At 47.3% G+C, this 21,492-nt stretch overlaps 1 protein-coding gene across 5 annotated transcripts in view; it reads left to right on the top strand.

The window, feature by feature from the left end:
• SLC17A5 (solute carrier family 17 member 5) overlaps nt 1–21,492 on the top strand; it is a 37,186-nt gene extending 15,694 nt beyond the window's left edge. For 4 of the 5 annotated variants that reach the window (XM_081857145.1, XM_081857143.1, XM_081857142.1 and 1 more), the window contains exons 5-11: nt 199–285; nt 1,871–1,989; nt 2,638–2,796; nt 6,065–6,197; nt 9,496–9,643; nt 17,894–17,984; nt 19,351–21,492. In XM_081857145.1, the coding sequence (XP_081713271.1) occupies nt 199–285; nt 1,871–1,989; nt 2,638–2,796; nt 6,065–6,197; nt 9,496–9,643; nt 17,894–17,984; nt 19,351–19,488 (875 nt within the window). In that variant the 3' untranslated portion in view covers nt 19,489–21,492. The remainder of the gene's footprint in view (nt 1–198; nt 286–1,870; nt 1,990–2,637; nt 2,797–6,064; nt 6,198–9,495; nt 9,644–17,893; nt 17,985–19,350) is intronic. The other variant, XM_081857144.1, reaches the window with a different exon arrangement.

The raw sequence follows: 21,492 nt of genomic DNA, 5'->3' as shown, positions 1-21,492 counted from the left end.
AAGCATGGTTCATTGCTGTGCATGCCTTGCCACTAAACCATGTTTATCCCTAACCTAGGTGTATTCAAAGCCTAGCATTTTCAATCCTTGAGAAGTCTATGTACTTGGACAGACAGGGTGGCTGGGACAACCCAGCCAGATGGGCGGGGTAAAAAAAATAAAGTGATTATTTTTTTAAAATAAAACTTTAATTTCTAGGTGCGCAGCTAGGAACTGTTGTGTCTCTTCCATTGTCTGGCTTGATCTGTTTTTATATGAATTGGATTTATGTGTTCTACATATTTGGTAAGTGTTTTCACTGTAAATGCCATTCAGTTGAGTAAAGATTGTATTTTTTTATTATTATTCATTTTAAAATATACAAAAGAAAATAGCAATGAGCAAACTTTCTCAACCCCCCCCATACAACTAATCACCAGTATTAAGGTGTGAATTAGGTTACTCTGTTAACTCTCTCTTCCGCCTCCCCTCCATCTTTTTAATAATTATATATAACTTTTAAATATGGTTCAGGAGAATAAAGTGGTACTCCAATTTGTCATAGATACAATTAAGATACCCCAAATCCTAAGGACAATTAAAAAAAAAAATACAGCTGGAAGATTGTTTTTCAGTCCTCCTGTGTCATTGTAAAGATTTTCATGTGTATTTCTAGAACACTTTGTGCCTGATCATTGTAAATAAATGCCTAAAATACTTCCCCAGCTATTTTGCCTGTCACACCCTGGGGAATGTCATGATATGATGACATTTTTCTGTTAAGCTTATATAAGCATGTGTGTCAAGAAATGTGATCTACAGACTGCCCACTAAGAGAATTTCTGTCTATGGGAGAGTTCGTTCGTTTTCAGCAACCCAATTCTCTCGCTTAAATAGTCCCACTGTGCAAAACATCTCTGATTAATTTTGTTTCATATCACACCCATGGTCACCTCATCTATGCCTTCTTTAGCTACAGGAAGCTGACAAATCTAAAAGTTTTTATGCATATGATGTATCCTTAGCGCAGGTGACGCTGTGGGTTAAACCACAGAGCCTAGGACTTGCTGATCAGAAGATCAGCAGTTCGAATCCCTGCGACGGGGTGAGCTCCCGTTGCTCAGTCCCATCTCCTGCCAACCTAGCAGTTTGAAAGCACGTCAAAGTGCAAGTAGATAAATAGGTACCACTCCAGTGGGAAGGTAAACGCCGTTTCCGTGCACTGCTCTGGTTCGCCAGAAGCGGCTTAGTCATGCTGGCCACATAACCCAGAAGCTGTAGGCCAGCTCCTTCAGACAGTAAAGTGAGATGAGCGCCGCAACCCCAGAGTTGGCTATGACTGGACGTAATGGTCAGGGGTCCCTTTACCTTTACCTAGCAGACAATGGCAATTGGTACACATGGCTTCACATTTAAGTGATCCTCTGGATACGCACACACACATTTGTTATGTTGGAACAATCTCTTTCATTTACCTTTGGAGGTGGGAGTGGCTGGTTATGCCTGTGGAATCCACAAGTAGCTCTGGCTTGAGGGACATTTCACGGTGATCTGCAGGTGATCTGCAATAGCAGCTGGCGAGGCACTGTGGGTGGGGCAGTCCTGTTCTCCCAAGTTTCCCAGCACCAAACATCACTATAACTTGCCGAGAGGAGAGAGGGGGGTAAAGGAGTGTCAGATTGGCTTTGCTGCCATGCCCACAGTGTGCTGAGCTGCCCACTGTCTTGCCCCCTGCCCCTCTCCCTCCTGGTAAGGGGCAGTAATGTGAGGTATTGGGAAGCCAAGCGAGAGCAACACAGCACCACCCTGGTGGATTGCAGCAGTGCTTGCAAATTTAAAGTCTCATGGCTGCCATTTCCTTGACCATAAGTGTTGTTGTTTTCACTTTAAGGTGCCCTAGGTGTGCTGTGGTTCATCTTCTGGATGTTGATAGTTAGCGACACACCAGAAACACACAAGAGAATTTCTCATGCAGAAAAGGAATACATTCTCTCCTCCCTTACAGATCAGGTGTGTACTTTTTGGTCAAGCTTTTCCTCATTTCTATTGACGTACTGGGGTAATATGCACCCACTATTGTATTTAAAGGACAAAGAGGTCCTTGAAAAATGCTTTTAAAGCTCAGTAACATTTTGTTGTTTTATAAGATTTATTATCCGTCCTTCGCCGTAAGGTCCCGAGGCGGGATACATCAATAAAACATGCAATTATAATTAGAACAGTTGCAACTGTAAACGCATAAAACAGATGGAACAGAACCGTATAAAAGAGGTGGTTCCAGCAGATGAAAAAGCCAGCTAAAAAGAACATTTGGGTGAGAAAGGGAACAAGAGTGCCCAGCAGCAGAATCCCTGAAAAGTCACCACTCAGACAAATGTTTTGTCCTCCTAATGTTAAACAGAAGTTCACCCATGCTGTGCACCAACTGTGGTTAAGTGTGGGTGTACCTGCATGCAGCAGGTAAGGGACTCAAGGAGGAACATCATAGTTTGTTCCTTATAACCTTAAGCATCGGGATTAAGGGATCTACCATTATGCTTAAGAGTGCAGACTGGCAGGAACAAGCTCTTTAGAAAAAAATCTTCTTTGAAGTTTTAAGAAGTGTGATTCTTTTTTTTTTTAAAGAGCATCTATGTGAATTGAATGCCTTCTCTTTAGCTTTCTACTCAGAAATCCATCCCTTGGGGAGCCATACTGACGTCGCTTCCACTCTGGGCTATCGTGGTAGCACACTTTTCTTATAACTGGACTTTCTACACACTCCTTACCCTATTGCCTACTTACATGAAGGAAATTCTGAGGTTTGATGTACAGGAGGTAAGATGCCCTGTGTTCTCCAGTTACAAAACTTACCCTGAAGTGACCTAGGCTAGATCATAAACTTGGCTTTCAGTAGGAATTACAAAGATAGTCAGAACCTGAGCACCCAGTGGGGCGAAGCTACAGAAATAGCCTCCTGACCGTGAGGTACGGACTGCACAGGGTCATTCAATTACAGCACAACCCTACATAGGTCTACTTGCATGCAAGTAATAATTATAATAATTATAATAATTATAATTTATTATTTATACCCCGCCCATCTGGCTAGGTTTCCCCAGCCACTCAGGGAAGTTCCAACAGAATATTAAAATACCGTATTTTTCGCCCCATAGGGTGCACCAGCCCATAGGGCGCACCTAGTTTTCAGGGGGGGAAATCAAGGGAAAAAATATGACACCCCCCCACAGCTCTGGGAGCAGCGTACAGGCTGCATGCAGCCTGTGTGCTACTCCAAGACCTCCTTCCTGCTTTTGCGGGAGGTGGCGGAATTCCCCCACCTCCCGCAAAAGCCCGCAGGAGCCGTGCGCGACTCCTGCGGGCTTTTTAACCAGGAGGGAGAAGGGACTGAAACAGCCAGTCAGTCCCTTGTCCCTCCTCGGGGAAAAGCCCCCAAGAGCAGCGCGCTCTTTAAAGGGTGCACGGCTCCTGCAGGCTTTTCGACCCAGCTTGTGGGGCTGGCGCTGGGGCTGGCACTGCTTTCCCACACCACCAGCCTCAAAGCCGGGTCGGAGAGTAGCAGGAAGGCGTCGCATACCTTCCCGCTGCCCCCCGATTCTCTGGGGCTGGCGATGGGGGGAAGCGCTGCTTTCCCCCACCGCCAGCCTCCAAACCAGGTCGGAGTAGCGGGAAGGCATCGCACACCTTCCCGCTGCCCCCCAATCCACTGGGGGGAAGCACTGCTTTCCCCCACCGCCAGCCTCAAAGCCGGGTCGGGGAGCAGCGCTAAGGCATCGCATGCCTTCCCACTGCCCCCCCAGCTTGTGGGGCTGGCGGTGGGGGGAAGCGCTGCTTTTCCCCACCACCAGCCTCAAAGAGCAGACTCTACTGGCTTCAGCGAAAGCAACGCGAAGCCTCCGGAGCACAGGCTTCGCGTTGCTATCACTGAAGCCAAGGAGCCTGCATTCGCCCCATAGGACACACACACATTTCCCCTTCATTTTTGGAGGGGAAAAAGTGCGTCCTATAGGGCGAAAAATATGGTACAATAGTCCCATTGAGTCTAATGTGACTTGCTTCTGAGTAGACATGCATAGGTTTTCTCTGTTAGCCTCTTGGCTGAGTGGGAATGCGATCCCAAATCGCTGGTTCATGGCTTATACCACACACTGGTATTCAGTATGTGGCCTTGAAGTCAGCTCTGTATGTGGAGTATCTGGCAGTGCTGAGAGATTTTAGGAACAAGAATATCAAATGGCATCTTTGTCACCTGTCACAGGAACACAAGGCCACGTGTTTGTGTTTTTCCTGGGAAATCCATTCTAGTGAGAGAAGGGGAGGCTTTGGGTATCCAACACTTCCCCACCCCCTGCAGTCCATAAATAATTTAACCAGCAATATTACTTCTGGAAGTGCAGCTCTTAAAACTCCAGCCACTTTTTAGTGAGCATAATGAAATTTGAACGTGCAACTTAAAAATCAATTTACTATGAGAGGAGAGAGAATTGTCCTTTTTTCTGTCTCTCTCTCTCCCTCTATCTCTCACATTACGGTGCCATCACAGTTCCCTGTTTTGCATTTTAAGGTTAATGGCTTAATTAAAAATGTGCTGCTCATTCAAGAGCATTTGCTAAAATTAGGTTGAAGCAGCTGTGAAGAGCAGCCTAGCCAACTCCTTTACCTTGTGGTTCAGTTCTAAAGGTTGCTATGTAAATTCCTTCAGAGCAATTGCAATTTTTTGTTCTGCTGGCTGCACATTTAACAGGCTCTCTGAGAATGAACACCTGTGACAAACGAATGTGCACCAGAGGGTTCTTTTTCCCAGGAGGAAGGAATTAAAGCTGTTTCTCTGGCTCCTTGTTCCTTTTCCTCCTGGAACATTCTGCTGCTGTTCTTGGGAGAACCTTCGGATAAGTCGCCCAGTCTGCTGGGTGCAGCATCAAGCTGGGTTCCTTAACCTTGAGCAGAGTTGCTGACTGGGATGGCTTCCCTCCAAGTCAGAGTCTGAATCCCCTTTGGTGGGTCTGCTGATTTATAAACATGCCCCCTGAGTGAGTGAGTGAGTGAGTGAGTGAGTGAGTGAGTGAGTGAGTGACAGACACAGATGCTATGCAGAACATCAGTTCTTCTGATTGCCATAGGCTTTCCTACAGTGGATCTTCAACAGTAATCACACCCTTTGGGTAAATTTTTCCAGAAATATCAGTTACAGAGTTGACTGTTGACTGCCTAAAGCACGCTAGCTTTTGTCTGCAAGGTGCATAATTAAATGGAGAAATCCCTGTAGTGTGAACCAGCCCTTTAAGCATCTCCTTTAAAATCAGATTGATCTGATACCAGTGCTTTGCAGTTTACCTCAGTGGAAATGGAATTGGTCTTGATATATATAACAAAGAGAGCCAACTTGGTTCCCCTCCAAATATTGGATGACAGCTCCCATCATCCTGGACCATTGGCCACACTAGCTGGAGCTGATGGGAGTTGGAGTCTGCAAACATCTGGAGGCATAACATTGGCTCTGTCCTTTTGCTTACTTGAAGGGTTTCTCAGACTCTTTTTTCCACAATGAGCCACCTTGCCTGAACATGGCTGTTGCAGTTCCCGCCCACTGTAAAAAGAATCTAAGCCAAGATGACTGACAAGCAGTTCTAGCTGCCACTCCAGCCTCAAACCAGGCAGATGTCTTCTCCTTTAACTTGGCTGTTAACCTCTGGTGTTTCTCTGAAAATAGGTGGAAAGCTGCTATTGTTAAACCAGATACTCGTGTCTCATAACTCAGGATGTGTTTCCACTGTAGCTTGCAAGAATTTATCACTTTGCCATATCCTTAGAAAGGAAGTCAGTTTCCTTTATCATAAAATGTGTGACTTGTCAATTATGTTCACTGGTTATCTTATAGTACAGTATCCATTAAACACTACAACAAAACAGCTGTTTCAGACAGTACAAAACAGCTTTTAAATAGCTGTCCCCAACCCCATTTGTACTGCTGAAGACATTTATTTTTATTATTCTTTACTTAGATATTCATCTTGAAAATGAATAAATATATGCACAAAAGGGTGTCCCTATCCCATCCTAAATCTGGTTTTCTTTTTCCGTACAGAATGGATTTTTATCTGCACTGCCTTATTTTGGCTGCTGGGTTTGTATCATTCTATCTGGTCAATTCGCTGATTATTTGCGGGAAAAGCAAAACATGCCCACCGTATGTGTTCGCAAAACATTTACTCTGATAGGTAAGGAAAGAATGTGCTTGTTTTCAATTTGGCTTGTAGTTTAAATGGGGTTTTGTCGAGCTTGTACAATGTTTTTACGTGCTTCAATAAGCCCCCTCCCTCAGTTTTAAATTCTTTTCTGCTGTAAAGAAAGCTGCAATTCTTCTGCCGGATTCTTTCTGGCAGGTGCATTTTAGATACGCTTATATTCCCAGTAGTAACAAGAGCATTCCTGCGGAACTTGTGTTCCATAATACCAAATGCAGCTCCTCAACTCAGCCTTGTATGGTGGCCCACCAAGGACTTTATAAACACTTCACTTTTGCTGCTTTTGCTCTCAATATATGGTAAGCATCCCTGGCTGGGTATGCATAGTGGCTATGAAAGGGTCAGGCACTTCCTAGCTGGTGCTCCCAGGGTTTTGTGGCAAGGAAAGCCAAAGAATAACTTTGATGAGATGCTCTTCATGTGCCCTTGGGCTTTTGGAGAAAACAGGTGCCTGGACACACTTGGGCAATGCTTCTAACAGCTGAGAGATGAAACCAGCATTGGACCAGATGTTAATAGCTTTGGACAGGGCCCTTGTTCCTTATCCCTTACTGGTTGGTTGTAGGTTCATAGGAAGGAGCCTTAACTGAGCGTAATGGAGAGTTAACTGTTATACTTCTGTTCCCGCTATAGGTGGCCCTGTGTCCAAATGAGGCAGTGAGTCATGCTGCTTTTCTTGTTTGCAATGAAGCTGCTAAGCATCCATTCTGGCTTGGTCTCTTCTCTGAAATAAACCAACACTGAGTCAGCCCCTTGTTACATCATCTAGCTCAGTATTGTCTACACTGATTGGCAGTGTCTTACCATGTGCTTCTCAGCACTGCCCCCCCCCCCCCACACACACACCGGAGATGGCAGGGATCTGAACTTGGGAGATTTGCTTTTGAAGTAGGCGTTCCACTACTGAGCTGTGCCATCTCAATCCATCCTCCATGTTCTTGCTTGCCCTTTCCATGTGCCAGTGACTTCTGAATAAGCTCTTGAAGCAACCTGAAATGGCAATTATATAAACTGAAGCTAAGATAAGGTCACAAAAAATGATGATTTAAAATGCAGATATTTTAATCAACTGTTCTTCTGCTCTGTTCTTTCCCCATCCTGTCCTGTGCAAAAATGCCCTTCACAATTTCATCGTAATATAAAACGATAAGTCTTGATCAGAACAGGATGTGTTTGATATTTCCCATATTCTAGTGACTTTTTTATTACCCAGTTGGGTTATTAAATAAGCAACAACAACAGGTTTGTTGGTTTTAATGAACATCTAAAGTAGCAATAGCTTCGATTTTGTCATGGATAAAATAGCTCAGGCAAAAGCATGCATCTCCAAATTGAATACAGTCATCTCTCAGGTTAAAGTCGCTTCGGGTTAAATCTTTTCAGGTTGCGTCCTGCAGTGACCCAGAAGTAACGAAACAGGTTACTTCCGGGTTTCGCCGCTCATGCATGTTCAGATGCTCAGAATGGCGTCACTTGCATGCGCAGACGCAGCAAATCGCGACCCGCGCAGACGCAGGTTGCGTTCTGCTCATGATGTGAACGGGGCTCCGGAACGGATCCCGTTCGCATCCAGAGGTACCAATGTAGTGATATAGTTTGTTCACTAGGTGGCAGCACAATGTAGAATAATTGCTGGGCCTTTCCTCTCTTTATTTTCAGTTTTTTATCAAAAAGTAATGATGGTCAGTCCATAAGACAGCAGCACAAAAGACACAGAGATTAAAACATTTCTTAGCTAGCTTGAAACTAGATTCTGCTTTAAAAGTTCCATGCAAAAGTAGTTGCTTATTTCTCACTTAGGCTGCTTACCTTCCACCCATCTTGTAGCATTACAGTAGGCCAGACAAAATAATTTCATAATGTTACTCTGGGACATTTTGCAGTAATGTGGATCTCGGGACAGATTCTAGGCTCTGAGTGCCACTGCGATAATCTCTTTCCTTGGGATTGAATGCATTCATTCAGCATGTGCAATATGCTTGAGAGCAATGCTACATGTCTTGAACCGATCCTGTATTAATCCCTATGAATGCATGAAGCTGCCTTGTATGTTAGTCCATCGAGCCCAGCTTTGTCTGCTCCAGAAGAGTTATCCTAGTTCTGCTTCCAGAATTCCTTCTAACTGGGAGATGTCAGGCTCTAAACATTCACATGCAGAGCATTTGCTCTTGTCACTGATCAATTGCACTTCTTGTGTCAGTAGGAACTCCTACACCCTTAACAAGTGTCTTCTTCCACCATTGTGTGCCTTCAACATTGCACTCCCCCAGGCCCACTACCTCTTTTTTCATCTATCCCTTACAGCTTCAGAGTTTTCAGGTGCTCCTGCATCTCTAAACTGTTTGCTTTCCTGTGCCTTGGTGCAACAGGCTCTTTAGACGTGGTTAGGATACAGCATGGGACGTGGGTTAAACCACAGAGCCTAGGACTTGCCGATCAGAAGGTCGGCGGTTCGAATCCCCGCAACGGGGTGAGCTCCCATTACTCGGTCCATGCTCCAGCCAACCTAGCAGTTTGAAAGCATGTCAAAGTGCAAGTAGATAAATAGGTACCGATCTGGCGGGAAGGTAAACGGCATTTCTGTGCGCTGCTCTGGTTCGCCAGAAGCAGCTTAGTCATGCTGGCCACATGACCCGGAGGCTGTACGCCGGCTCCCTTGACCAATAAAGCGAGATGAGCGCCGCAACCCCAGAGTCAGTCACGACTGGACCTAATGGTCAGGGGCCCCTTTACCTAGGATACAGCATCGGTAGACAAACTAAGGCCCGGGGGCCGGATCCGGCCCAATCGCCTTCTAAATCCAGCCCGCAGATGGTCCGGGTATCAGCGTGTTTTTACATGAGTAGATTGTGCCCTTTTATTTAAAATGCATCTCTGGGTTATTTGTGGGGCATAGGAATTCATCCATTTCCTCCAAAAAATTATAGTCCGGCCCCCCACAAGGTCTGAGGGACAGTGGACTGGCCCCCTGCTAAAAAAGTTTGCTGACCCCTGGGATACAGGGCAAATTTCTGCTCCATCTTGTGAATTCCAAGGAGCATGTGCTCACCTTCTCATTCCCTTGCCATCATATTATGGCAGGGACCCCACCCACTGGTTGCCTTAGGCAGTCTTGCCCAGGGATCAGCAAAGGACTGTTGTTTTGTTTATAGATCAAGAGCTGAGAACCACCAATATATATTTTTAATAAAAAGTCACTGCAATATTGCACAAAGAATAAACAAAATTTGAGTTCCCATGAAGGTAAGGTTTCTGATTTGTTTTTATTAAGGAATGATTGGACCTGCGGTTTTCCTTGTAGCAGCTGGATTCATAGGCTGCGATTATGAAATGGCTGTTGCATTTGTAACCATATCCACAACACTAGGGGGGTTTTCTACATCTGGATACAGCATCAACCACCTCGATATTGCACCATCGTAAGTATTCATGATTGAGTGTTGTCACAGCCACCCAGGTGGGTCCCAGCTCACGAGAGACCTTACTCCGTTATAGTTTACTTACAGGAAAAGTTTATTGAAGGTAATTGTTTCTTTCACAGTTCAGCATTGTGGCTGTACGTCTGTCACGTTAGACCGCCGAAGTCCCCCTCTGACTCCTCCCCTCCTCCACACCAACTTAATAGCCTGGCTCTAGACCACCTCTTCCTCTCCTTTCTTTTCCGCAGGGTCTTTCTGCCCCCCTGGGTTCTCTCTTTCCGGGATTCGCCTGAGGCTGAATCCTCTGCCGCCTCCTGCCCCCTCCTTCTGGCTTTGGGGCCGGGCTCCTCCTCTGAGCTTTCCCCATTTCCGCGCGCCTCTATGTTTGAACTTGGCGCGCGTACGTTGCTTTTGACCTTTCCTTCGTCCTCTATACTGCCCCCTGTTCCACTCTCTACCCTTTCCGGCTGAACACCTTGCTCCAACCCCCTCTCTCTGTTTTCTCCTGTTCCTCCTCCCTCCGAGAGGCTGACAACTCCACCCCCTTTACTCCGTTCCGGCTGAGACCCCTCTGACAGCGTCTGTGCTTCACTGGGCTTTCTCCCCTCCTTTCCTGACTTTTCACAGCTTCTCTCTTCTCCTGCTTTTCGCCTGATCATGCTAGCTCCCTTTTGGGAATCCTCTGACTCACTGCTTAGGCTCATAGATTCCCTTCGAATTCCGTCATCTTCTTCCTCGTCTCTCTCTCCCTCCTCCCACTCGCTTTCCGTCTCCTCTGCCATCTCCTCACTTCTCCCAGAAACCCTGACATCCATCCCCCCCTCGAAGCCCCCCCTTCCCCCCTCCCGGTCGCTGGGTGCAGGTTGAGGGAAATGTGGTTCTTCCTGGGTCGGTTCAGGATACCGGGTGTCCACGTCAATCTTCTCCTCTGGCAGCTCCGTATACGTGTGTTCGAACTCGGGTTCCCCCCCTGAAGGCATCACAGTCTCTTCCTCCCTCACTGCTTCTCCTGGCGCTGCCTGCCAAGGACCTATCATCCACCTCTGACTCCATACCTCCCTTGGCTGATCCACCCACCAATAAGGGTTTGTCTCTCCCCCCCCCAGGCGGGGATCCCTGGTCGGGCTTGTTTTGGGCGTAGAGCCCTCGGGCGAGGAGAAACCCCCGAACGTGCTGCCCGACAAAGTGGGCGTGAAAAGCCAATCATCAAAATACTCCTCGGGCATGGGTTTGTGCGGAAAAATTGCATGAAACTCCTCCTTCAACAGGGGTTCGTCCAAAGCGTAACCCGGCACCCAGCTATTTGCAGAGACTGGAGTGCCTTCCCTGGCGAGAAAATATTCAACTCCCTCCTCCCCCCATCGTGAATCCAGTATCTCTGTGACCTCATTAAGAGGTTCTGGTCTTGGCGACTCCCCTCTCTCAGGCGCCCTTCTACGTGGCTCTGGAGGTGCTCCTGACTCTTGAAACCTGTGTGGGGCTTTGTAGGGAGTGAGCACCGACCTATGAAAGACCGGGTGCACCCTGGAGCCCTCCGGAAGGGCTAGGCGAAAAGCCACCGGATTGATCTTAGCCTCAACTTGATATGGTCCTAGCTGCCTGTGTTCTAACTTCTTTTTGGCCAACGACCTGGCCGGCATCGCGTGGGCTGCTAACCATACCCAGTCCCCAACCTGAATGTCTTCCCCCGCCCTTCTGTGTTTATCGGCTTGCACCTTATACGCCTGCTTTGCCAGCTCCAAATGTCTCCGCAGCTCCTCGTGCACCTCTTGCAACTCTGCTGCAAACTGGTCGGCATTTTGAGGTCCCCCCCCTTCAGGTGCTGTAAAGCTCGGGAAGGTTCTGGGATGACGTCCATAGTTCGCGAAGAAAGGCGTCACCCCGGTGGATGCGTGCTTCGTGTTGTTGTAGGCGAACTCAGCCATCGGCAGGTAGTCCACCCACGCCGCGGGTCGCTGGTTGGCGTAACACCGTAGGTACTGCTGCATGATCGCGTTGACCCTCTCCGCTTGACCGTTGGTCTGTGGATGCCTCGCCGACGTCAGGTTGATCTTGACGTGCAAGATACCCAGAAGCTTCCGCCAGAAAGTGGAAACAAATTGGCGCCCCCTGTCGGACAAGACGGACTGTGGTAGTCCATGCACTCTGAAGACGTGATCGATGAAGAGCTTTGCGGTCTGTTCTGCCGTCGCCACCTTGGCACAAGGAATGAAGTGCGCCATCTTGGTGAACAAGTCCACAACCACTAACACCGCCGTCTTACCTCTGGAGCTGGGCAGGTCTGTAACAAAGTCCAACGCTACCCTCTCCCACGGTTGCTGCGGTGTCTCCAGCGGTTCTAACAATCCCGCCTGCTTCTGACGCACTGGTTTGGACCTCTGGCAGATATCGCACCTGGCTACGTAGTCCGCCACCTCTCCTCTCATCTGGGGCCACCAAAAGTCCCTTGCCACCAACTCCATCGTCTTCTCTTTGCCGAAATGGCCCGCACTCGGGGCATCGTGCAATTGTTGCAAAACCGTGGCGCGAAGCTCGTCGGTGGGCACGTAAAGGGCGCCCTTGCGAGTCAAAAGTCCATCCTGCAACTGAAACTCATTGTTGTCAGGCGACCCTCTGCGGAGCTCCTCCATCTTGGATTGTGCAAACTGATCCTCTTGCAGCGCGCGTCGCACCGCGTCCAGGTCGACTGCGATGGTAGCGCACGTCCACGCCTGCGGTGCGAAAATGTACTTTGCTGCGATTGGAGCTACTTCCTCCAGGTATTGAGGCTTTCGGGACAGCGCGTCTGCTATAACATTGGAGTCTCCAGGGATGTATTCTATTTTGAAATCGAAATCCGCAAAGAATTCCGCCCAGCGCATGTGTCGTTGGGTTTGCAATTTAGCCGTCCGCCAATACTCCAAGTTCTTGTGATCCGTGCGGACCTGCACCGTGTGCTTGGCTCCTATCAAGAAGTGTCGCCACGCTTTGAAAGCTGCATGAATGGCCAACAACTCCCTGTCCCATATGGTGTAGTTGCGCTCCGTCTTGCTGAGCTTCCGGGAGTAGAATGCACCCGGTCTCCAGTTGCCTTGCGAATCCTCTTGCAAGAGGACGGCCCCAACTGCTCTGTCTGATGCATCTGTCTCTACCCGCATGGGCCTGCCAGGATTCACGTGCAGCAGCTGCTCCTCGGAGGCGAAAAGGCTTTTAAGCTTCCGAAAGGATCGCTCTGCTTGTTCGGTCCAGACGAACTTCTTCTTCTTGGAACTGAGGGTGTCAGTGATTGCCGCCGTCGCGTTTGCAAAACCTTTAATAAACTTGCGATAAAAATTGGCAAAGCCGATGAACCTCTGGACCTCCTTCCGATTTCGAGGGCTCTTCCAGTCCAACAGCGCTTGGACTTTAGTCTTGTCCATGGCCAGTCCCTCGTCGGACAGCTTGTAGCCAAGGAAATCTACCTCTCTCACATCAAACTGGCACTTCTCCAACTTGGCGTACAGCCTGTGTTCCTTCAGCCTCTGCAGAACTTCCTTCACGTCCTTATCGTGATCCTCTGGCGATTCCGAGAAAATCAGGATATCGTCGAGAAAACAGACACACTTCTTGTAGAGGAGACCTGCCAGGACGTGATGCATGAATGCTTGGAAAACATGGCTGCCATTTTGTAGACCGAAGGGCATAACTCTGTATTCGTACGTGCCCAAAGGAGTGAACATGGCCGTCTTCCACTCGTCGCCCTTCCTGATGCGGATGAGGTTGTAAGCTCCACGTAAATCCAGCTTGGTAAAAATCTTCCCCCTCCTGACTGTAGCCAAAAGGTCGTCAATTTTGGGCATGGGGAAGGCCTTGGGCTTAGTTAGTCTGTTTATGAACCGGTAGTCCACAATGAGCCTCTTCTGGGGCGTGTCTTTCTTTTTCACAAAGAAAACAGGACTGCCTCCCGCTGCTTTAGATTCCTGGATGAATCCGCGCTTGAGGTTGTGTTCTATGAACTCCCGAAGCTCTTGCAGCTCGTCTTCCGACATGGAGTACAGCTTGGCAGTTGGCAACTGCGCGCCTGGCACTAAGTCAATCGCGCAGTCGTAAGGTCTGTGAGGCGGCAATTTGTCAGCTTCTTTTTCGCAGAAAACCTCCAAGAACTCCGCGTACTTGTGAGGAACCGCTTGCACCATACTCAGATGCAGCTGCTGTTCGGCTTCTCCTCCTTGATCGGTTTGGATGCAATTCTGGGCGCAATACGATGAACAAAAGGTGATCTGCCTCTGGTACCAAGCAACCGCGGGACTGTGCCTGTCCAGCCAACTCATGCCCAACACGATGGGCGTGTCCGATAAGTGGGTGACATTGAAACTAATAAGCTCTCGATGGTCTCCAATTTGCATCATCATGGGAGGGGTTTGCTGCACCACTTGCCCCCCCAGCAACTTCCTGCCGTCTACCGTGACCACGTTCAGAGGCGTCGTTGCAGGCAGGAGCGCTATGTTATGCTGCTTGACGAACTGTAATCCCACGAAATCGGCGTTGCTTCCCGAATCGATGGTTGTTGGAACCTCGAGAAGTCGCCCATCAGGCAGCTGGAGTGTTGCTGTGAGTAAAACTGCTGGTTTGGGAGGTAAAGGGTCCATGCGCTGCAAGGATGCTGGGGACTTCTCTACAGATCCGCCTGGCTGAGCCCCAGTAGCTCTGCTTCCAGCCAGGCACTGCAGTTTCCCTGAAGCTGCTCCTCTGATTGCACCTCTGCTGTCACAGTTGCTAGTGCTGCAGTGTGCTTCTGGAGCCTCTGGGGGCACTCTTTCGCCATATGGTGTGCACTGTCGCAGATGTAACACTTCCTGGTCCCTCTAGGAGGCTTCGCTTTGGCTGCAGCAGGGATGGGGCTCTGGGATGGCATTTGAGCCCTAGCACCACCAATCTCCATTGGCTCTTCGCCTTCCTTCCCCATTGGTGAGGGGTGCGCACGGCTGAAATCCCTGTGCACAAAAGGGAGAGCTTTTGCTTGCGCGCGCGCTTGGGGCCCCCCCTCCTCGTGCCACGGACGTCCCTCATGTCGAATTCCTATAGCCAAAGCCCGTTGCACCACGTCTTCCAGGGTCTGGGGTCTGTCCCCCCTTGCGATCTCATCCTTGACGGAGGGGCTCAATCCCTCCCAAAAAAGATCCCTGACCGGTAGACTGTCCTTCGGCCAATCTAAGGCGGTGAGCAATGCAAAAAATTTAGAATGATATTGGCGTACAGTGGCTCTCCCCTGCCTCAGCCCGTGCATCTGCCGGCGCGCAATGTCCTTATCCACAGAGGATTGAAAACAAGCATCCATTGCCTTGATAAACGCATCTGCATTGCGACGGGCTGGTCCATCTTCGCGCCACAGATTGCGTAGCCAAGCCCTGGCCTCCCCATGCAGGTGCGAAACAATAAATCCCACTCTCTCCTCCTCATCTCTAAAATCATGACGGAGTAAATGCAGTGCATACACGACATCTGCCCTGAAGTTGGGATAGTCTTGCAAGTTGCCATTAAAATGCGAAACTAGGGCACCCCCCCTCCTTCCAAGCGCAATGCCCTCCGCTCTGGAGCCCGGGGTCCCCGCCTTGTCCGCATTTTCCCACCTTGCTTGCAAATCCTGGCACGCTTTCTCCAAGTCAGCATTCTTCTTCTGCGAAGCAATGACTGCCGTTGTGAGAGTGGTAATCTGATCCCGGAGTGCAGCCAGCTGTTCCTCAGCACTCATGGCTGCCCCGTTCGTGAGCTTCGCAAAAAAAAAATTTTTGCTTTCAGAGTGAGGGGGACTTTCTGTCACAGCCACCCAGGTGGGTCCCAGCTCACGAGAGACCTTACTCCGTTATAGTTTACTTACAGGAAAAGTTTATTGAAGGTAATTGTTTCTTTCACAGTTCAGCATTGTGGCTGTACGTCTGTCACGTTAGACCGCCGAAGTCCCCCTCTGACTCCTCCCCTCCTCCACACCAACTTAATAGCCTGGCTCTAGACCACCTCTTCCTCTCCTTTCTTTTCCGCAGGGTCTTTCTGCCCCCCTGGGTTCTCTCTTTCCGGGATTCGCCTGAGGCTGAATCCTCTGCCGCCTCCTGCCCCCTCCTTCTGGCTTTGGGGCCGGGCTCCTCCTCTGAGCTTTCCCCATTTCCGCGCGCCTCTATGTTTGAACTTGGCGCGCGTACGTTGCTTTTGACCTTTCCTTCGTCCTCTATACTGCCCCCTGTTCCACTCTCTACCCTTTCCGGCTGAACACCTTGCTCCAACCCCCTCTCTCTGTTTTCTCCTGTTCCTCCTCCCTCCGAGAGGCTGACAACTCCACCCCCTTTACTCCGTTCCGGCTGAGACCCCTCTGACAGCGTCTGTGCTTCACTGGGCTTTCTCCCCTCCTTTCCTGACTTTTCACAGCTTCTCTCTTCTCCTGCTTTTCGCCTGATCATGCTAGCTCCCTTTTGGGAATCCTCTGACTCACTGCTTAGGCTCATAGATTCCCTTCGAATTCCGTCATCTTCTTCCTCGTCTCTCTCTCCCTCCTCCCACTCGCTTTCCGTCTCCTCTGCCATCTCCTCACTTCTCCCAGAAACCCTGACAAGTGTGCATTTTTTCAAACAAGATTCCCTGAAACAGTGAATTAAATAACTACAGTACTTGTCTGCGTTTTTCTTCAGTCACTGATCTGGGTTAATTCAACTCCTTTGTGTGGCAGCCTTAAGTTGAAATCCTACCAATGCACGCTTAACTCTGGGAGTAAATCCTATAGAATCCTGATCTTCCAGGCTTCTAAAATGTACAGGGAGCCTCCAGGTATACAACATGTTCCCTGCTTCAGAAGATTGCCTGTCTCTTGTGGAGGGCAATTGGAACAGCAGTGCGGGTGGTGGAAAGGGAGAGCAGAACTAAAATGCTCACCTCCCTGTACCCACCTCCCACTTGTGTGTTTAACTAAAATGACTAGAGAATGCCTGAACAGGGCTTCAGTTGGGCTGACCTCTGCGTAGAAATGCAAAGGGTTGCAGCGTGTAATCTGCTGTTGATATTTTCTGCCTGCTTCCCCTCATCCACCCACCAGCGTTTCTGTAGCACATGATATTTGCTTGTTGAAGATATAGTTAGAGGTACTTGCATAGGTTGACACTTAGGTAATGGGGAATAGCTCCTGTGGGACACAGATGTACTATAGACATCATTTTCAAAGTGGATATCAATGCCATTGCAATGCTTAGATATATTTTTTGGGAGGGGAGCTATACCACTAAGGGATTTATGGATCTTTATAATATACTCATCTATCCTGCAAGGCTTTTCCTCTATGGCATTCATCTTCATAAAGTCATTAATGTTTAAGCAGTTCCAAGTTAGCAAAGGTCATATAAATGCCAGCTTCTTTATTCAACGAGTATGTAATTAATCTACTGAAGCTGTGCAATGGTTCTTTGCGGTTTCAGTTGGGGTTTCAGTCTTCCCCAACGCTACCTGGGGATGTCCTGAACTGAACTTGCAAAGTGTGTGTTCCACCAGGGAGCTTTGGCCTTGCCCCAGGCATCCTTTCTTGGAGTATCATTTTGCCTTTCCCTCACATTACCAGACAGGGAAGCTCACGAGGCACATTTTGTCATGGCATTTCTAACATGCCAGTTAGAATGAGCTCCTGTTTTCTGCCTTCCAGTTTTTTGAACTTTACACCTTTTCTAGCCTGGTTGGTGGTTTGTTAAGAATTGTGTTGTTTTACAGATTTATTTTTTTTAATGCTTCTAGTTTGTGAATTGGTTTTTGAAATTTAAGATGCAAAAGCCAAAATAGATACAGTATGTGTTTAAATAAAATTAGAGGAAAGCAAGTCGCAAAGTTACAGTTCCTCCCAGATTGCACTGCCCTTATGCAAAGTGTATCCACCCAAGGGCTTAGAGAGCGGCCACTTGCCTGCCCACTGTGAATCCCTGTGCTAAAGCCAAGTATGCGGGTGACTTAGCACTTGGGTTTTATTTCCCTCATAAATACTTCATTGAGAAGTTTGTGCATGTCTCCTAATCCACTCTGGACAAGTGGATGAATCATGTGTGAAATTCCTTCTGGGGTGTCTTGTTTCAGTATGTTAGGAGTGCCAAAACATTTGAGCTTGTGCTGAGAATATCTCCCCACCCCATACATGTCTAGTTTTATATAATATATGTGTGTGTTGCAAGGGAATGAAAATCCTACCATTGTTCCTGAGTACCAGAAAGAAGTTCAAGGCACTAGGGCATTGGGAACCAGCTGATTTTCTTCTTCTTATTTTCTTAGATATGCTGGCATCCTCCTTGGAATTACAAATTCATTTGGCACTATCCCAGGAATGGTGGGACCACTTGTTGCTAAAAGCCTAACTCATAGTGTAAGTCATTCTTGGTCTTTCCCCCACCCCCCCATTTTTTTCTTTTAAAGGTTAAAGATTTGATTGTCTCATGTGTCATTATTGGTGATGGGTTTTTTCTTGTTATTTTTAAACAAGACCAAAGAAGCTTGTTTTATACTTTCTCTCTCATACCATGTTTATTGATATAAAACTGCAGCCATATGTCATGTGGCAGAGAAAATTAATCTCTTTTCTGAGACTCTCTGTACTAATATCAATTTTTATTTTAATAACCCATATGTTCTCGTCCGTTGCTTTGTGAGCTGTGCCATAGTAACCCTCCCATTCAGCAAAACAAGTTCTTTAAGCCTCTTCAAGCATATATAAAACAAAATGAGGACAACCTGGAAAGAAGGAAAAGCGGGGGGGGGGGGGAGTAAAGCTTCATGGTTCCACTGTGTGAATTTAACTGGCACCCTTGAAGAAAAACATCCTAGCACAGAACAGCTGCATTTTTAGCCCCATCAGTTTTATTAAGTGATAGGCACCCTTGAGCCCGATAAACTGGTGTTGGGTTGACACTGATTCCTCAGGATTTTAAAACTGGGGTGTGTGTTAGAGTGCAGCTCAAATCTCCTCTGGCAATGGACCTCCTATAAGTTGAGGTTCTCAAGTTTTCATGTATTCACAAGACAGGTTGTTATACTGAAATGTTATTTAATAGCAAGAGTTGCAAACTTTGAGCAACTTCTCAAAGTTCTTTATACACTTTATTCCACTGCTGGTGGAAACTTCAGTTTAGAACTCTCACTAAACTCTTGAGTGTAGTTTATACAGATTAAGAGTTACACCCCTAATTGAATCCCGTTTAGCACAAGTCATACTGAGCTGAACAAAATATGCCATGTTTTGAATAAATAATTGTATTGGCTACATAGATCCAGTCTCTAAACAGTGCTCAGGTGGACCAGGAAAGAGCAGAGAGTTCAAGTGTTCTCTTTATTTCAAGCCTTAACAGAAGTCTTCTGGTTTCCTCAACCCATAGTTGGCCATGACATCTATACCAATAAACTGTGGCTTGAGCAGTCCTTGCAAACCCAATCCTCCAAACCAGGGATGGGAAACCTGAAGTTCTCCATATGTTGTTGGGCTACAGCTTCCATCACCGCTGACTTTTGGCCATGCTAGTTGAGGTCCAGCAATATCTGCAAGTCCATGGGTTCCACAACCTTAGGCAAACAATGGGTTTAAAGGATCAGGAATGCAACATCTGAATGCAGCCATCTTTTTAATACAAATTATCTGCTCCACACATTCTCCTTTTCCTGCCATTCAGTTTATTCCTGATCATGGTTCTGTTACAGTAATGCACTGATTTATCTCCTTATTTCTGCCCCTTTGCCAGAATACTGTGGGAGAATGGCAGACTGTCTTCTATATCGCCGCTGCCATTAACTTATTTGGAGCCATCTTCTTTGCATTATTCAGCAGCGGAGAAGTTCAAGACTGGGCACTCAATGGCTACCACGTGCATAGGAACTGAAGGAACCCTGGGGTTAATCACCGCCACACATTGCAATCATGTGACCTGGAACGCCTTTCACATGACGTCTGCAAAGTCTATTGTGACCCTTTCTTGTTGCAGCTGGAAAATATTTCACATTTCAATATGCTTATTCTGTAAGAAGAATGTGGGATCCAGTCTTACACAATTGATTGGTGTCAGATACCTGTGATACATTCTAATCAGTGTATCAACTTTTTAAAAACGTGCCTGAATTAAATATTAGTTGGAGGGGGTGTAACACAGAAAAAGATGAGATTTTGTTGGTTAAGGTAATTTTAGGTAAGGGTTGTTAGAATTATTGCTGGTTTTAGCTGTATTTATTTATCTTGTATGATTAATCCAAAAAGTAATGGAAATTAAAAACAGGGAATTAATCCTTGTGCCCTCTTAAAGTATGTATTTGTGAGCATGTGTCCACTGTGACAGGAATGGAGAACCTCTAGCTTTCCAGATGTAGCTGGACTACAACTCCCATCCTCCTCCACCATTGTCCAGGGCTGATGGGAGCTGGAGTGCAACAACATTTGGAGGGCCTACCTCTCTGTTCAGGCCTTGCTTTTGAACTTCCCATAGTCATCAGGTTGGCCACTATGAGAACAGGATGCTGGGCCTAGATGGGAAGGAGGCCAAATCCAGCAGGCTCTTCCCATGTTCCCTGTGCTGTGTGGTTTCGCCAGACCTGTGAAGCACAAACACTGCTACATCATGGAGGAAAATAAGCCCAAAGTCTTTTACTATATGGAGAAATTCAGCAATGATGTCGATTTGAAGGAATGGTTTCTCTTTCCCCTCCTTTTTTCCTCTCACTGTCCTAATACTCATTTTGAGCAACAAACCACAATTATCCAGGCAGAATAAGACCAAGTGGCAGCAGGATCATACTAAAAGATGGTTGCAAAATATGTACCAATGCAATCCTGTGCATATATACTTGGAAGTCCCCCTGGGGCTTCAGTGGGACTTATTCCCAGGTAAGTGAGTACAAGATTGCAGCCGAATTGACTATTAGGTTTCTGAATGAATAAACCTGAAGGTTAAACTAAGAGTGTGTCTGCATAGGCTCTCTTCAGGGATTGGGTGTGCCCATGTAACTGATTCAGAATCCTACAGCCCTCGGCCAGTCGTTGACGTCTGTCAGTTCACATTGCAGATAAGGCCTGTGTCAGCTTATTTTGTCACAATAAGATCCAGGATACTAGTAAGGGGTTGGCCCACGTTGCATTGCACCTTCTTTTTCAGAAGATATCTCCCTAACTTCATATTTGAAGCTAGCATACCAAACTGGAAATGGAGGGAATATCCATGCACAGAACCACCTAAGAGATACAAGGAAGAAGAAGAAGAAAAAACTTTTTAGAATAGGTTTTGGGATTCTTCCCGTACCCGTGCTGATATTTTTATTTTTCAAAAACCCGAAAATTATTGAAGAGCAGCATTGGGGTTTCTCCACTACTGCTGTGGTTTGGAAAGCCACACCACACCCTGGTCAGAGGACAGCCTCCAGAAGTAGAGCTGAGGTTTCATGTCTACACAATAAGCGTAAGTGCCATTGAATCCACACTGGGACATAATTCTGAAGAGCTCTGCCTTGTACGATGGAAATGTGAACTTCCGTAGCACTGAATGTGCAGTTGTGCATGGGAATGACATGGTGGGCTAGGCAGCTGAGGCTTTGGCCTCGGTATAAAGTACTAGGACACAACAGGCTAAATGGTCCTCTTTTGGATCATTCCAGGTGTAAAGCAATCCAAAGGGGGGACACACTTTGGTGTTCCTTCCACCAACCCAAAGGGAAACCTGGTACACCTCCCACACGCTGCTCCAGTGGAGCCCAGCTGACTTCATTTCTGAGAAATGACAGGTTACTTTTGTTAGCCAGCTTTACATACATTTTAATTTGCATTGAAATGTGATAATGACGTCTTGTCAGCTGTGTTGTATTTTGCAACTTTCAGTGTAATAAACAGTGCGGGCATTTTG

Source organism: Podarcis erhardii, assembly GCF_964252035.2.
Source record: "Podarcis erhardii genome assembly, chromosome: 3".
Lineage (NCBI taxonomy): Eukaryota > Metazoa > Chordata > Lepidosauria > Squamata > Lacertidae > Podarcis > Podarcis erhardii.
This window is presented reverse-complemented; position numbering and strand designations above follow the sequence as displayed.